A 14392-nucleotide genomic window follows, 5' to 3' on the forward strand; every position below is an offset into this window, starting at 1 on the left:
TACTGTATGAGGTTTTAATAAATATTGAGATTGTGAATATTCAATGATAAGCATTTAGCACTGTGTTGGGCACTTCATCGAAGTCTTAAAATATTAGTCTCATATTAGTAAATATTTTCCTGCCTTTTTTTTTTACTCTAGCAGATTCATCTGCTAGAGTTACATTACCAAGTGACTTGCTATTTTTAGCTAACTGCTTTTATTAAAAAGAAAGATTAATTATATTTTTATAATACATTGTCAAAGAAAGCACCTTGTTTATTAACTGACTACCAACTATTCTAAAATGCTCTAATATTACAATTTGCTTGTACTTCAAGTGGCTACAAGTCATAAAACAGAGATGAACAGGTTTCCTATTGTTTTTCTGATTTATAACAGGAAAAGCTGGCTCACCTGCTGTGGTATTTGTTTTGTGCTGCTCCACATATATATATTTAAATCTGCTGGGAAGGCATTTTGCACTGTAATATTTTCAACTTTTAGATGCTCACGAAGAGTATTGATTTAATATTGAAACATTGTTTAATATTGTTTAAAGATAATTTGGTCATCTTATATATATAATAAGTATAAATTTCTTTCTAATATAAAAATATAATTTAAAGATTTACTCATTTTTTGTGACTCTCAAATATTTCACCATATGCTGTCACTCATGTTAGATCTATATCTAATGTTGCTCTGACTTGGCCACCTATTTATTATACACTCTAGACGGTGGAGTCAAGTTCAGGGCCAAGTGCTATTTGACAGAGGCCAAATGAAAACTCAAAATTATTTTGGTTGGGAGGAAAAGTCTTAGCTTATTTATAGATTGAAGGGAAGGAATTAGCAGAGAAGTTGAAGACATAAGAGAAAGAGAAGGCCCTGGCTGATGGCTCAGTGGATAAAACATCAGCCCAGCTTATGGACATCCCGGGTTCAATTTCCTCTCAGGGCACACAGGAGAAGCAGATCCTTGCTACCATCTGCTTCTCCTCCCTCGCTCTCCCTTTTTCTCTTTTGCAGCCAGTGGCTTGATTGGTTTGAGCTTGACCCTGGGTGCTGAGAATGGCTCCATGGGAGCGTGACAGCCTCAGGTGCTAAAACTAGCTTGGTACTCAAGCATCAGCCTAAAATGGGTGGATCCTGGTCAGGGTGCATGTGGGGAGTCTGCCTCACTATCTCCCCTGTCTCACACCCCCTCCCCCCAAAAAAAGAGAAAGAGGAGATAGAACAATTAACTTTTAAAACAAACTTCAAGCAAATATGTAGTTAGGATATATACTGTTGCTCTTTACTGTGTATTATATTAAACCCTTGTAAATGTTAAGGCACTTTTTGGGGGTTATTCTTACAACCGTATTTGTGCTTTGGACAGATGTTTGGAGGATCAGAGTCAAGAAGACCAGTTAAGAAACTTTATATGAGTCCCCTCCCGCACAACAAATGATAGACTTGAATGTTATAGTGAGAATGAAGAGGACAAGTCAAAATCATGAGATAGGATTCATATGGTTTGGGAACTAAAACTGGTGTGAAGGAAAGGGTGTGATATAGAATAACTCTTAGTTTTCTGATTTGATGACTAAATAGATTCCTCAATCTATTTTAAACCAAGAGGAAGATTAATGGAGAAAATGACAAATTTTTGACACATTAATTTTATGTTATCTGAAGGATGTCAAACTGGAAATTTCTGGTTGGCAGCTAAATATTTGTATCCGTCAGTCAGGCGAGAGATCTAGCTTGGAAGGTAGTTGAATTTACTGATTAAATCACTTAGGGGGAATAGTTTTAATGAGAAGAGAGTAGCACTAAGAATAGAATCTTGGAAGAATATAAACATTGAAGGGTCAGGCAGGGGAAGATAGAAGAGTCTTAAAAGGAGGCCTAAATCAAATGGTTAAAGAGATGGGAGGAAAAACCAAAAGAGAGTCTCACTATGGAAGCTAGGAGGAAGTAGCTACTTTAAGAAGGAATCTAATGAACAAAATAAAAACACTCATAGGTACGGAGAGCAGACTGACAGCTGTCAGAGGGTATGGGGGTTGGAGGGCTGGGTGAAAAAGGTGAAGGGAGTAAGTAAGAAAATAAGTTTACAGACAACAATGTGGGGATTGCAGGAGGGAGAGCGGGTAGTGGGAGGAGGGAGGAGGGGGGATAAATGGTGATGGTGGAGATTTGACTTGGGGTGGTGACCACACAGTGTAGGATACAGATGATGTATTGTATAATTGTGCACCTGAAACCTGTATTATTTTATTAACCAATGTCACCCCTAAAAATTCAATAAAAGATTTTTAAAAAGAAGGAAATTATTAATGTCAAGAGAGATTATGTATCATATAAAACAGGTAAAGTCAACAGCATTATAGTTTACAGTGAACCATAATATAATAGTGAGAGCTTATATTTCATGGAATGGAGAAGGCTTATTTATAATTACTTTTCATTATGAGCATAGATATTTGGAAGCTAAAACTTTATGGTGTTTATGGATATTGCCTTAGGGCTGTCAAGTTAGATATTACTTTATATAACAAAAATACAAAGTTTATAGTAGTATATATATAACGATATAAAATCATTCAGAAGTTTATGTGGGTATATTTAAGTATGTTTATGTTTATACTTCTTTAAAATTAATAGTATTTTATCTTTTTTTTTTAAGAGTTCTTGTCTATTGGCAGTATCGATTGGCTGGGAAGGAGGTGTTTATGTACAAACCTGTGGCCACACATTACATATAGATTGTCATAAATCTTACATGGAATCATTACGGGTAAGTTAATTGAATGATTTTTAAAGGTGTATATATTTCTCAGTATTAAATTTTTTACAGCATATACATTCCAGTTCATCTGAGGTGATTATGATTATCATTTGAACTACCTAGACTCACGATTCCTTCACCTCTTCAACTTTAGGGATTTCATTTACTCCACTTTAGCAACTGACTTCCATTGCTGTAATTTTAGAGTTTGCTATTCTAGTTCTGAAATATTAAGCTTTACTATCCTACCATGTCATTTATTTTCAGTTGTTAGTGTGTTTTGTTTCTCACATCTAGATCGCTAGTCCTTTAACCCTTGTGCATTTTTACAGTGCATTAGCTCTTACCCAGTCTCACTAGTACTTGCCCATTCTACTCTGAATACCAGCCATTTAAGCTACTTTCTTTAAACAGAAAAGCCCTGATAGAAAAATCATAAAACTAAGTAAACTGGCACCTCCATAAATGTGTGACTTTCAATAATAGTGCCTTAGACTAGAGCAGTGATTTTCAACTGGTGTGCTGTGGCAGGCACATTGGTGTGCCACAAAAGTTTTTAAAACATACAGTGCCTGACCGTTTGGTTAGGGACACTGACATCTTTTCTCTTAGTTTCATCAATTCAGCATCAGTAAGCTAGTTAATAGCTTCGTAAGCACATTATGCCTTTTTCATACCTCTTTATTCAGTTGTTCATTTAACAAGTATTTGTTCAGTGCATGTATTGTTTCTAGATACTGTGATAGATACACTGACCTGTGGAGGCGCAGTGGATAAAGCGTTGACCTGGAATTGCTGAGGTCGCTGGTTTGAAACCCTGGGCTTACCTGGTCATGGCACATATGGGAGTTGATGCTTCCAGCTCCTCTCCCCTTCTCTCTCTCTGTCTCTCCTCTCTCTCCCTGTCTGTCTCTCTCTCCTCTCTAAAAATGAATAAAAAAAAAATTAAAAAACAAAACAAAGAAAAACAGTGTTAGATACTGTGATAGATATTTGGGATAGAACAGTGAACAAGACACAGTGTCTCTCACCGTTTCTACACTGTGTGTGATAGAAATAAACAGTTGCAGTATATGTGCTAAGTATTATGAAGTGTACACAGGGTCTCACTGGAACATCTGCCAAGTGTAGAACATTTGATGAAGTAAGGTGCTTGAGTGGCTAGAGAGTCTTCTCTCTCTCATAGAAAGAAGTAATGAAGGGTTATGTGATAAAGGGACTGTGGTACATGTCAGGAATTTGGACTTTAGACATATTCCATACAGAGATACATTAAAGCCATTAAAGACTTTTAAGCAGACATATGGCATGCTCAAAAGTTTCTGTGGTAGTTGTGTAGATTGCAGGAGTTGTTGTGGGATGGCAGGAGAGTAAGAAAGAATTTGGGGATATCATTTAGGAGGCAAGAGATGATGGCTGCTTCAGCTTGGTCATGGCAGTAGAGATGAGAAGAGGTTAGGTATTTGAAATACATACAGAATTTATATATAGTATATATACATACATATATATGTATATATACTATATATAAATTCTGTATATATACGATATATGTATATATACTGCACACAAAAATTGGGATATTTTAAAATGAACATGAAATGATAAAAAAAGGAAGCATTTGATTTTTTTTAATTAAACAAGAACATCAGAAAAGCAAATGACAAGTCAAAGTTGTTCAATTATGCAAATGTGATGCAAAACCAACTGTTATTTCATTGGTGAAAATGCACTGTACAAAAGGCTGAAAGCACTGGAGTGTCTGCACATTCCCTGATCCCCTAATTTTTGTGAGCAGTGTTTAAAGGGTTTTCTGAGAGATTGTATGTGCAGCATAAGAAGAAGAAGTGAATCATAGTGAAAGATGGTGGTGATCATTGAAAGATTTTGATTGGGAGTATGAATCTTACATTAGGTAGATCATACTGTCAGTGATGTGTTTGGAAGATTAGAACAGAGGGCAGAGGAAGAAAGTGGATGGAAGGACTGATAGAATTTATTAATTAGATATTTGGAGTGGGAGAAGTCAGGAAGCTAAAGGAGCTGCCATGACTTTCTTCTTTCTAAGGTAGGAGGTGTAGCTTTATGCTCCTAACTAAAGGGGGCTTGACTGGAGGGACTTTACAAGCGAGGAGGTAGTTTTGAAAAACCACTTTGGAAGTGGGTGTGAGAGTGCTTCATAGGATGCTGGAGCAAGATTGCCATGCAGTATTCAGGGCTCAGCTGAGGTTGGAAACTGTTTGTGGAAGAATTTACTTCAGTTTTCTGTGACAGCATTCAGTTGGATGCAGAATTGGAGAATTTATACATTGAATTATTTTTGTATAAAAGTTTTGTTAGGTATGTATAGTGGAAGGACATACGGAAGGGAATGGAGAAGTATTGACTTGAGAGTTTTTGAAAGTTGTAGGTCATGGTGTGTAGGCAGGATAGGAATGGCCTGATAATGTAGGACAGATAAGGAGGGACTAGAAGAGACAGGAGTTGGCAGTCAGAACATAAGATGTGTGAGTTTAGTATTTTCAGATATGGATAATTCTGGATCATTATAGGACAAGGATGTAGTCATGGTAACAGGTATGGGTGTTAGAGTAGAGGTCAAAGACACAGGAACTGATTAAGTCAAGAAGTTGAAGGACTCAGATGTAGGATGGGTTGTCCACATACACACTAAAGTTGCATAGGAGGATGGTAGGACTTGGAGTGAGGAGGAAATCTGATCTAGGTACTAAAGTCTTCATGTGATTAAAGGCAATGAAGACCAGTAAAAGGTAAGGGAAGGGTGGTATTGTTAAATGACATGAGCCACAAAGATAGGAGAATGCCAGAGTAATGATCTTGAGCCAGCACTGGACTTAGAAGGATGCTGAGGAGTGAAGACTGCAGGAGAATGAGCAGTGCCTGGGTGAGAGGACTTCTGGAGAGGCTTTGGGAAAGAAGCAGATTTTAGTCAAGGTAAGGAGGAAGAGCTACCAGTCTTTAAAATTAAGGCTATAGGGAAGTTTATCACAGAATGTCCTTAAATGACCAGTACCTTGCTCCAGCCTTCTGCTATACTCTTCTTTTGTATCTTTTCAAACTTGGCTCACAAATCTCTTTCTCTGGGAAGCCTTCTTTGTTGATATATCACATTATTATAATCTAGTTATTTCTATATGGTTTAAAATTGTACCTTAAGTGAAGATGTATCTTAACTCTTTATGCCATCCTTTGACACATGATAGTGTTTTTAGAATTGGATTTAAGAAGACCTGATGGTATATTTTTAAGAACTTGAAAAAATAAGTGTCAAAAGTTAAAATGATACAATTCAATTCTTTTAGTCAAAGTATTTGAGATTCATGATACGGTAAAATGAGCACTACATTAAAAGTTGAGAAACCTAAGTTTATTTTGACATTGTCATTAACTACCTTTTTAACCATAGGCAAGTAAATTTATTTTCTTTTTTTGTATCCTATTTTCTCATTACTTTTATCTTGTTAGCAATAATGGTCATATTGTACCATTTATACATATATACCGTATTTTTTGCTCCATAAGATGCACCTGACCATAAGACACACCTAGGGTTTTAAGGAGGAAAATAAGAAAGAAAATATTCTGAACCAAATGGTGTGTTAAAATATTTAATAAAATACCATATTTTTCACTCCGTAAGACACATGGGAATTTTCCCCTCCACTTTTAGGGGAGAAAAGTGTGTTTTATGAAGCGAAAAATGTGTGTGTGTGTGTGTGTTAATGAATTAAATATGTTTTTAATTCATTCACAAAATGAATTAAAAACATATTTTGAGATAAAGCATTAGGTTAGTGATAGAATAAGAGAGACTGCTGGGAAAAGGATATAACAGTTCGGACTACATGATAGCAATGGCCTGAAAGAGCAAAATGGATGTGGGATGGTGTCAGGCAGAAGAAGGAAACAAATGTCAATCTGGATTCCTGTGGTAAGTCCTCTGCTTAATGAGCATGCATTGCAGTCTCATGGGCAAGAACTTCCTCCTAGTCTGTTTCAAAAATTCTACTTTTTCCTCCTTTTTCAGAAACATCTGAAGTAAAGTGTTAATTCCTTTCCTATCACACTTATGTTTTGAATTATCTAAATCTTCCCCCTATTCATTATACCTAAGCCAACCTACTGCATGATGTCCAGTCAGTTTTGTCCAGCAGTTAAGACATCTTAGAAAACACATCACATTGTTTTGGCTTAATTTGCTCCAAAGCTGTCTATCCTGTAAACATGGGCACTTGGAGACTTCCCAGTAGTCACATATAGATTATGAAAAAACAGGGGCAAAAGGTAAGGAGAAAGAGAAGGTAATCCACTTTAATGTGATCTGCTTTTTTTATTTTTTTATTTTAAATCCACATTTTATTTTTTTTCTGTAATATGTATTCATCAACTTTGTTATATCATTTCCCTATTCAAAACCTACATCAAAAATTCATCTACAGACGAAGTATCAATTCCTTAGCATTGATTGCATCACTATTTGAATGTTTCAGTACTGAGAGAAGAGTAGGGTACTTAAGCAGTTCATTGGTGTTGGCAAGATTTGCATAATTACCATGATATAACAAATGATTTGATAAGCTTCAGCAGTTAAATGAGAGATTGTGTGCATGTTGTTATGACATATGAGAGATGTCTTCTTTTTTTGTATGGTTCATTTTGTGTAGTTCACTATAAAATGTAGTGGTGTAAATTTTGTTTCCTGTAAAGGTGTACATTATACATCTGTGTGTTTTTCATGTTTTAGAATGACCAGGTTCTTCAAGGGTTCTCAGTGGACAAAGGAGAATTCACTTGTCCTCTATGTAGGCAGTTTGCGAACAGTGTTCTTCCTTGTTATCCTGGAAGCAATGTGGAAAATAACCTGTGGCCACGTCCTAGTAACAAAAGCATACAAGATCTCATAAAAGAAGTGGAGGAGCTGCAGGGGCGGCCGGGAGCTTTCCCAGTAAGCATCAGTGTAAGGCAGAAATATCCTGGTTAACTCAGCTCTACTTTTCAGCTTTTATTTTCGTTCTGTTTTTAAATCATTCTGGGCCTTTATACATATAGTAGAAATTGCTTTTCAAGGTTTTTCTCTTGTTTGTAGTTATTAAAAATAAAAACAATAGAACAAATTATCACCAAAGGCTATATACTTTTTCTTATTATAACTTGTTACAGTTTTAATATGTATCTTCCAGATCATGGACTCCTATAAGCTTAGATATGGTTAAACTTTTTGAACATTTTGAAATATTTAAAAATAAAGCCAAATAAATAAATTATATCTATTTATCTTGTAATGTAAAGCACACTCTAATTATTTAAAAATATGCTCATTAGGTATATTAGGATTAAGTTGATATATTTAGATACAGAGACACACATTATGTATATGTAATTATAGATTTACACACACATTTCTGTATGTGTATCAGAGAAAGTATTGTATACTTGATGGAACCATTCACCATAAGTCAGTCTATTTTATTGCGATTTGGTATAAATGAACCCATCTTTGCATTCCATCCAGCAGGATTTATTTATTTGATTTAAATTTTTAAGTACTTTACCTTTATTATAGATTTATGATATGGTTCTTGAGAGAAGTGACAGCTATGCCTGGTTTATGCAGTAAATTTATGAAAACTATAAATATTTTACACTTGATACAAATTCATAGTTTAAAGCTACTCAGAATCATCTTCTAGCAGTTGCTTTTCTCAATTGAGGACTAATTTTAGAGTCTGTATGATTTTTTCTTTGGTAATTCTAAATTTTTGTGTGTTTAAAATATGCTTACAGTAAGGGACATCGATATTAGTCTTTGAAAATGAAAGATTTTGTATAAACATGGGAACTGTTCTAAAATATTATTTTAATGACATTCATTCATTTGTGTAGAACAGTGGTCCCCAACCCCTGGGCCGTGGACCAGTACCGGTCCGTGGCCATTTGGTACCGGTCCGCAGAGAAAGAATAAATAACTTACATTATTTTCCGTTTTATTTATATTTAAGTCTGAATGATGTTTTATTTTTAAAAAATGACCAGATTCCCTCTGTTACATCCGTCTAAGACTCACTCTTGACACTTGTCTTGGTCACGTGATACATTTATCTGTCCCGCCCTAAAGGCCAGTCCGTGAAAATATTTTCTGACATTAAACCAGTCCGTGGCTCAGAAAAGGTTGGGGACCACTGGTGTAGAATATAGTTTGGGAGATTAATTCATGGTTGAATTATAGTGCTATTGTCACAATATAGAATTAAGATGAAAGAGCTCTAAAATAAGAAAACATTTCTTGATCTGTTTTATCTTTGTGCACTAAATATATAGAAGATAGGTAATGTACTTTTTAACTTTAATTTTCCAGTATGTTCATATTATGAACATTGTAGTGTTAGAGTAGTATCGGAGAAAATGAATATTAAGTACATTTTACATTTTTGTCTTTTTTACAGTCTGAAACCAATTTAAGTAAAGAAATGGAATCTGTAATGAAAGATATAAAAAATACTACTCAGAAGAAATACAGAGACTATAGCAAGACCCCAGGCTCACCAGACAATGATTTTCTCTTTATGTATTCTGTTGCTAGGTAGGTATACATAGCATATACTTTTATATTTATTTATTATTATTAGTTGTTATTATTTGTTTATTGTCATTACCTTTTATTTAAAGAATGGATATTTTTAATGCTAGTTGAAATTATGGCTAATTTTAGAACCTGCTAGAAGGACTATAGAAGTATAGTTTTCCTTCATTTTCTGAAGAGTTTATTTTAATGAACTATTGAGTTAAGTGTTGCTAAGCATTATAGGATATATGGGAAAAGTATATTATTAACATTTTGAGACAAATATCTACCTCAAAGCATGTGAATATTTTATATGAAGGGTGATGTCAAGAAATACTATACAAGTTCTATCAAAAAGTGGTAATATTGAGTGAGAACTAAAATATTGAAACATGTTAAACACTTTATTTATTTAAAAATAAGAACAGTAAAAACTTATTTTGTTTGATTTAAACTGGTGAGAGATCTATTAATATTCTAGAAAACTGTAGTTGGTTTTGGAAACCAGATATAGGAGATGAAGCATGAGATCAGGCATATTCTAAGCCTCTATTAGTAGTTAGCTGGGGGCTCAAGAAAGCAGAGGTAAATAATTCTCATCTTTCAGATTATATGGGATTGGTCTAATCAACTGAGTTGGTGTTCAGTACCTAAGAAATAGCTCCAAATAGGAGGTTTAGAAAACTTAATTGAATGAAAATGGAGAACCACAAAAGAAGTAAATAGGGGGCCCTGGCCAGCTGGCTCAGTGGATAGAACATTTGCCCAGTGTATGGAAGTCCCAGGTTCTATTCCTGGTCAGGGCACACAAGAGAAGTGATCAGCTGCTTTTCTCCGCCTTCCTCAACCCCCTTCTCTCCCTTTTTTCCTCCCGCAGCCAGTGGCACGATTGGTTCTAATATTGGCCCCAGATAGGGGTGGCTCCCAGTCAGGGTGTCTGAGGGAGCCTGTCTCCCTATCTCCCCTCCTCTCACTTAAAAAATAAAAAGAAGTAAATAGGGAAGAAATGGGTACAATTAGGAACTTGTAAACATGTTCTGCTAGAACTGATTTTGTAGACCCCTGAATGTCTCTAGAAGCATGCTTTGTATTTTGTCCATGTATTATTGTCATAGGTAAGATTTAGAGAGGTAATAGGACTGGAAGTCATGCAGCAAATTAGTGGCACAGTGGGACTACAACTCAGTCTCTTGGGTCATGGTCTAGTATTCTTTCAGTTCCTATCCTCCTCCTTCCTCTCCTGTGTTCAGCTTTTATAGCTCAGATGTACTTGCAGTTCATCATGGTCATTCTCTTTGCCCCATTCCTGGATCAGAGTATAACAAAAGAGTAAATGAATTATATGTAATATTTAGAACCCAGGTAATATGGAACCAGATTTAGGAAAATTGCAGTAAGCAAGTTAGAGCTCAAGATAAGGAAACATTAGTCATTGGTTTTAGAATGCAAATACTGGACACAGATTGATGTAAAAGGCTGTAATTGATTGGAAAGTAACTTTCTAGTCTGAATGTTCCTGACTATTGTTATTTATCCAGAATGCTTTGGGGGAAGATACAACAGTTAATTTAACATTTTGTCTCTGGAGGTTGACCAGTGCATACTTGCGATAAAATTTGCTTTATGTGAAAACTAAATTGAATATAATTAAATTTTCCAAGGTTTTAAGGCTCTACAAAACTCCTGTACTATACTGTGGTAAAAATGTTATAGAAAATTTGGGTAAATGTAGATCAACTCAGTTGTAGTGTGTGTGTGTATGTGTGTCTGCACATGCACACATACACACATTATAGGCAGTTCTGCGCTACTCCCTGATGGGGATATGTTCTGAGAAATATGTCGATAGGCGGATTTGTTGTGTGAATACCCTAGAATGTACTTACTCAGACCTAGATGGCATTACTTACTACATATATAGGCTATATGATATAGCCAGCCGCTCCCAGGCTATAAACCTGTATAGCGATATTACTGTAAAAACAACCATGAGATTAAATCAAGCACAGGAAAAAAGAATGCAATAAACAGATGTGGTAAACATGAGATATATGAGGTAGCTGTCAATCTAACACTGCTTTACAGCAAACATTTTTTGTATAACTACTCTAAAATAATAATAAAAGTATAGTATAATAAATAAACAAGTAAGATAGACATTTATCATCAAGTATGTATGATGTCCTATCCATAATTGTATGTGCTGTACTTTTATATGACTGGCAGCTCAGTAGGTTTGTTCACACCAGCATCACCACAGACACGTGATTCATTTTGCTATGATGTTAGGATGGCTATGATGTCACATGGTGACAGGAACTTTTCAGCTGTGTTATAATGTTAAGGGCTTACTGTGGTGTATGCGGTTTGTCATTGAACTGTCATTATGCAGTGTATGGCTGTACACACACACACACACACACACACACACACGCTTATGTTGATTATGTATTTAGGCCTTTGATTTTATTAGGATTGACATAAGAAAATCCTGGCTGAGTGGGAATGATCTATATATGGAATTTTGTTATAGTATGATAGATCTAATAATTTGGTTTAAATTTAGTTTAGTTGAAGTTTTAGATTCCTATTTGTTGGATTAAATACATAAATAATTTATAGAATACAGCTTGCTGTGATATTGCAAGAAACTTTTAAAATCAAATTTAAAAAGAAGTGGGGACAAATGTCAAATGTTATTTACTAAGTGTATTATGTGGAGAAATATGCTCTCCGCTTCTTCCATTTTTCTTTGATTTTATTGATAAACACTAAAGCAGCAAAATAATGATTCTGAAAGAGAAAGTATATAAACCTTAAAACCTCATTTTCCTTTTGTTAAAATAACCTAGACCGTTGCAAAACTTTCAGTAAGATTACATGCCGTCTCTAAGTTTTAGTCATTAAAGAGAAAACAAACAAAAACCATATTGACCCAGAAAACAAAATCATGAGTTGAAGGAAAGAAATGTATTTTGTATTATATTTGATTGAGGTGTAAATTTCTCAAGGTAGGAAACCAGATTTTTTGTAATTATCTTCTGCCTAGCATATAATTTGATTTCACAAGTACTTATGATTATAGATTATGGTTATTTTTATGCCTAAAAGGTAGACATTAAAATATTTAGCAATATATAAAATGCTTAGATATCTAAGCAAAATATTTAGAAATAAACTTAATTTGAATTACTTAACTTTTGAATCAAATGTTGTGATTCTGAAATGTATAGTTTATTAGAATATACAAGTTTATTGATTTGACATTAGTGATTTGAATGGATTACAACCCTAGTTTCCCAGAGCTGAATTTCTCCCTGCATAATTTTGTTTGCTCTTTGGGGAGCTTACATATTTTGTTTATAAACAAAATATTTCTGGTGGTTAACGACTCCGTAAAATTGTTTTCTTTAATATTGTTTTAGAGCTTTTTTTCCCCTTCCCGGTAGGACGATGAGTATCTCTTTGTTTTTAATTTTATTTTTATGATGAAGCCTTGGAAGATTTTCTGAGAGCAGCAGAGAAGACATTGTTGGAATGTTTGGAAAACTCATGCTCCCAGCACATCTTTATTTTAACATCATCCATTTATTTAGAAGGGCAGAAACAAAATATTGTATTGTGATTTTTAGCAATGAGGAAAGATCAGACACAGGACACAAGATGCATTTGTGTCTTCTTTTTTCTAACAAGTCTCAAAGGACTGATTTTGTTGTCAGTGAAATTAAAAAAAGCTGATGGTTAGGCCTCTGACATTGACTTTTTAAAGTTTTAAATATTATTACATGATACTAACCCTTTGGATAGGTAGTTCTTTTTAATTCAGAAAGAATGCTGTATAGGAGATTATCCTACCATATCTGATATAATTAATTACATTTAGTGGTTTTCTTTCAATTGTTCTTTAAATTCCTGGTAACATGTTTGTCTGAAGTATCTTATTTGATGATTGAGTAAACAGAATTGTTTTTGTATTTATATTTTAATGAATATTTTTGCAAATTATGCTGAAATAAAAGTTGACATTCTAGTTCTGACATTCTGTTGTAAGAATTGATCATGTTTCTGGTTAGCTCTTTTAAAAGTACTTTCTAGGAAATCTTAGTTTTTATAAGAGAATATAGCCATTAATTTTTTCCTACAGATTAGGCAACAGAAGATTTGTGAAAACAAAATATATTGATCTCATTTATATTCCCTTGATGAAGGAACACATGCTGGTCTCCGCTCGCTTTCTGTCCACTAATATGAAATCCTTGTCCCTGCTTCCTTGCTGGTAGGTTTTTAGAAGTTCAGTGAGCAATGCAAATCGCCTGAAGGGTGGAAAATTTCCTTGTCACACAGATGCCCTTATCAGCAGCAACCAGATGGAGCTCTGAGCAGGAACATTATCAATGTTAAATTGCTTTTCTTCCTCCTCCTGACTCTACCCTCCCAACAAGTAGAGAGGATTAAAGCATTCCTTAGGAAATGGGTGGCAAATGTACAGATTTAGGAATATTAATATTTTGACAGTTTGCATTTATAAGTAAATATATATAAAAATAATGTTTCAAGACATTCTTGTTCAAAATACAATCAAAACCAGTTTAAAATGTTTTATTTTAAATAAATAGCATAATATTCTTTCTTGAATTCACTTGCAAAGAGTAAGCTTGAAACTCGGCAGCTTAATTTTTTTTAAGATGGGGGATAGCCCACTGTTGATGTCAGATGCGTATCTTGAATATAAACAAGTTTATTCAGTTTGGGTTGTAGCAAATAAAGGTGTATTTAAGTTTATTAATATTGTTGAAGTAAAAATACAATTTATCACTCAGAATTTTTATTTATTATTTTTGCAAAAGTGGCTATTTTACTGTTACTGTTTTTGAGTAAATCTTTAGATTCAGCATCAGTTTGATCTTTGAAATGTCTATTTACTAATTATTCATATTCTTTAAGCTAATAATTGCTAAATACTTTTATAATTTCAGATCTATATGAACAATACTACTGATGCTTAGCAGTGTCAATAGTTACACAATGTATTTTCATAAAACTATAATTTT

General features: G+C 34.3%; 1 protein-coding gene across 1 annotated transcript in view; it reads left to right on the top strand.

Annotated features, from left to right (window-relative positions):
* Positions 1-14392, top strand: part of UBR3 (ubiquitin protein ligase E3 component n-recognin 3) — a 236238-nt gene that overhangs the window by 156960 nt on the left and 64886 nt on the right. The window contains exons 27-29 of the mRNA XM_066345546.1: positions 2657-2767; positions 7524-7724; positions 9223-9359. Coding sequence (XP_066201643.1) covers positions 2657-2767; positions 7524-7724; positions 9223-9359 — 449 coding nt within the window. The remainder of the gene's footprint in view (positions 1-2656; positions 2768-7523; positions 7725-9222; positions 9360-14392) is intronic.

Source organism: Saccopteryx leptura, chromosome 7 (assembly GCF_036850995.1).
Source record: "Saccopteryx leptura isolate mSacLep1 chromosome 7, mSacLep1_pri_phased_curated, whole genome shotgun sequence".
Lineage (NCBI taxonomy): Eukaryota > Metazoa > Chordata > Mammalia > Chiroptera > Emballonuridae > Saccopteryx > Saccopteryx leptura.